This window comes from Equus quagga, unplaced genomic scaffold (genome assembly GCF_021613505.1).
Source record: "Equus quagga isolate Etosha38 unplaced genomic scaffold, UCLA_HA_Equagga_1.0 944_RagTag, whole genome shotgun sequence".
Taxonomy (NCBI): domain Eukaryota; kingdom Metazoa; phylum Chordata; class Mammalia; order Perissodactyla; family Equidae; genus Equus; species Equus quagga.
In genome coordinates, this window is record NW_025804009.1 from 3,959 (window position 1) to 7,393 (window position 3,435).

At 41.3% G+C, this 3,435-nt stretch overlaps 1 protein-coding gene across 1 annotated transcript; it reads right to left on the reverse strand.

Moving 5' to 3' along the window:
* Positions 1-1,228: 1,228 nt before the first annotated feature.
* On the reverse strand, positions 1,229-1,600 carry LOC124234592 (HIG1 domain family member 2A-like). The gene has a single exon (XM_046651926.1). The coding sequence runs from the start codon at positions 1,598-1,600 to the stop codon at positions 1,229-1,231; it is 372 nt and encodes a 123-aa protein (XP_046507882.1).
* Between the last annotated feature and the right edge of the window lie 1,835 nt (positions 1,601-3,435).

The following is a 3,435-nucleotide window of genomic DNA, read 5'->3' on the forward strand; positions in this document are numbered from 1 at the left end:
GGGAAAGATGAAATATTTTCCAAATAACCAAATTACATGTGAACTTACGGGGTTCAACCATTTTGTAAGTTATAGAGAAATTGTAGCTAATTTGAATGAGAAAAGTGAGTCTATGAAGTCACATGGTGTTTGATCATGTACATTTTAATCCTTTAGTTCTGATTGGAATAAACTGACATCAGTAACCACTGAGGAAGTCTCCAGCAAAAGGTGAGATTATAGATATATCTGTAAAGATACACACACAAAGTGAAGAGAGATTTCTATTTGGAAACAAGGAGAATGATAGCAGGGTGTCAGTGGATAACAATACAGAGTGTCTTTGACACTCTTTTGGAGTCATCTCACGGTAGCATCTGTAGGTAACTCTTTACCTTTTTGGACCCATTTGGATAAAAAAGGAACAAGTTATAAAAGGGATGCTTCTTCCCCTAAGTGTGTTTTGTCACCCTTAATTAGTAGCAGCCAAAACTCTTAAGAAACTATCAGATTGCCCACATGTGAGACTCTACTAGAGTGGACCAAGAGAGCACAGAATCTCATTTGGAGCAAGGAGACAAGGTAGCAGTGGACAGAGAACAGTGGAGCCCTCAGCAGAAAAGAATGGAGCTAATAGAGCCTGGATGTGTCAATGACCCTCCAGAGTTTTGCCACGGTGTGAGGCTAGTGCCCATACTCACTGTCATATTGGAAGGAGCCCCCCGCCCCTACCTTAGCCTGCAGTTGCTTGACCCTGAGGGTCAGAAAAGATATCTATGATGGTGAAAGCAAGAAAGTGAGGGAGGGGCTTAAGAATTGGGAATTAAACGTGAGAAGAGGGATGGGTACCTACAAACTGAAGTGGAATTTGAAATAAATTCTACCACAAAAGGCTGTTACACACTAGGATTAGGGTAATTGTAAAGAACTTTGCTTGTATCTTGATGCATTAATTATTTACAGGCTAAAATTTTCATTACTACCTTATATAAAGCCTCATTTCTAATAAAAACTAACATACTAGATTTAGTTATATATACATGAATTTTTTTTACAAGTGGATCAGAGTTTATTAAGTAGGGGGTGAAGAGGGTGTGGCACAAGTAGAAGTATGCAACACCCGAAGTGAACAGAATCTGAGATTCCTGAAAAAAAATCTGTCGATTACACAATTGGCCACTTGCTCCTCCATTGACACAGGGACTGGTCAGGGCAGATGAGGGAATAAATCCTGTGGCAGGACCAGTGGTTACTCCCAGGCTGGGAATAATCTCCACGGAGCTTTCAAGACCAAGCCAGGCTTGGGCAGAGACTTCATAGCTGATGAAGCTGGATCCAGCAAGGTGGCTGTGAGGGAGAAGCCCTGGGTGGCAATCTGGTTGTATATCATGAGCTGGCAGCACTGGCTCTGATCCCTAGGGAAGCAGTAGAGGTCATGGGTGAGGGCAGCCAGCGTGCCCAGGCAGCCTATGGGTACCATTGGGTTCTTGCAGGTCTTGAGAAGGAACTTTTCCTTGAAGCTTTCTGGAGTGCTGTAGACACTGAGGCTAAAGCCCTCAACGACTAGATGCTGCGACAGTTCAAAGGGTGCCTCTGAAGTCATAAGGCTGGGAGCCCCCATGTCCCAGGCAACAGCAGTATGAGAAAACAGGGATGCTGAACTCCATCTCCTCTATATGTGAATTTGTAAAGATCAACCAGTTCATAAGCTGTAAAGTAATTACAGCTATTTGAATTAAAACAAACAAGTCTAAAATTAAAATGTGGTATCTGAATAGGTAACTTTTTAGTCCTTTAGCACTGCTCTGAATGAATTAACATCAAAAAGCTATGAGGGAGCCACCCATGAAATTTGAGATATAAATGAATAAATAAAAATAAATATATATCTTTTTATATATACACATGTGTATTTATATAGTTATATCAACACAGACATACAAACACACATACACAAACATAAATACAATGAAAGAAAGAGAGATAAATTTCCAAATTCATTCTTAGGAGTATCCTTGACAGTACAGTGTCTTTGACACTGTTTCTAAATCTTCTTACCATAGCACCTTTAGGTAACTTTTTCTCTTATTGGATTTGGTTGGATAAAAAAGGAACAGGTCATAAGAGGAATGCTTCTTCCTCCTAGTAACTACCACCCAAAAGTCTTAGAAAAATTTCAGAATGCTCCAAATAGGAGCATTCTGCCTTTGAGACTCTATAGATTGAGTGAAAGGGGGACAGAATCCAATTTAAGGCAAGGTGGAGGTAGCAGTGGACAAAGAGCAGAGGAGCCCTCATCACAAAGAAAGGAGCTAATAGACTGGGATCTGTCCCTCACGTTCCAGAGTTCTGCTGCCATGTGAGGCTGGTGTCCTAGACCCAAACCCACCACCCAATAGAGGGAGTCCCCAACTCAGGCCTGCAGTCACTTAACCCTTTCTGAGGGCCAGGAAAAACAACCATGTTAGGTGAAAGTAAAGGTGAAGGAAGAACTTGAGAGGTAGGAAATTAGGTAGGAGAAGAGGGATGCACACCTGAGAATTGAAGTTGATTTTGAAATAAATTCCACCACAAAAGGTTGTTACACCATGGGTCAAGTTCAGTAGTAAAGAACTGTACTTAAATCTTGAGTCATTAACTTTTTTGGTAGGTCTAAAATATTCATTACAAACATATATAGTATCATTTCCAGGGAAAAGGAGATATTGGATTCCAAACAACTGATTTACATGTGAATTTTCTAACAGTCAACCAGTTGATAAAATCAAGAGTAATTGTAGCTAATTTGAACTAAAAAAGTAAGTCTAGAAGTCGTGTGGTGACTTACTATGTGTGTTTTTAATCCTTTAGCCCTGCGCCAAGTGAACTGAGCACAGTATCTTCTGAAACCTTCTACGATGCCAAGTGAGCTATGACGAATAAATCTGTATATATGTGTCCGTATATGTGTACACACACACACACATTCAGAGAAATTGATGTTTGGGATGTTCACTCTCAGGAGCACCTGGGAATACAGAGTTCCCTTCATATATTTTTAAAGCCCTCTCATGGTAAGCTTCTACGTGTAATATTCTTTGTCTTGAAATTGAGATAGAAAAGACGCACAGGTCATAAAGGAAGTCTTTTTAATCCTAGAATTTGTCACCCTTGATTACAGTGTATGAAATTCTACTAGAGATGGCAAGGAATGAGAGAAACTTATTTGGAGCAAGGAGGAGTTAGCAGTGGACAGGGAGCCAGAGGAGGCCTTAGCAGAGAAGATTGGTGCTAATAGACTGGGATCTGTCCCCCATCTCTAGAGTTCTGCTGCCGTGTGAGGCTGGTGTCCTAGACCCAAACCCACCCTAGTGTAGAGGGAGTCCCAGACTCTGGCCTGCAGTGACTTGACCCTATCTGAGGGCCAGGAAAGACAGCCATGATCGAGGACAGTCAAGGGTGAAGGAGGGACTTGAG

Bases quoted from the DNA above. Each gene is read 5' to 3' on its own strand.
- LOC124234592 (XM_046651926.1), bottom strand. From the start codon at position 1,600: ATGGGGGCTCCCAGCCTTATGACTTCAGAGGCACCCTTTGAACTGTCG.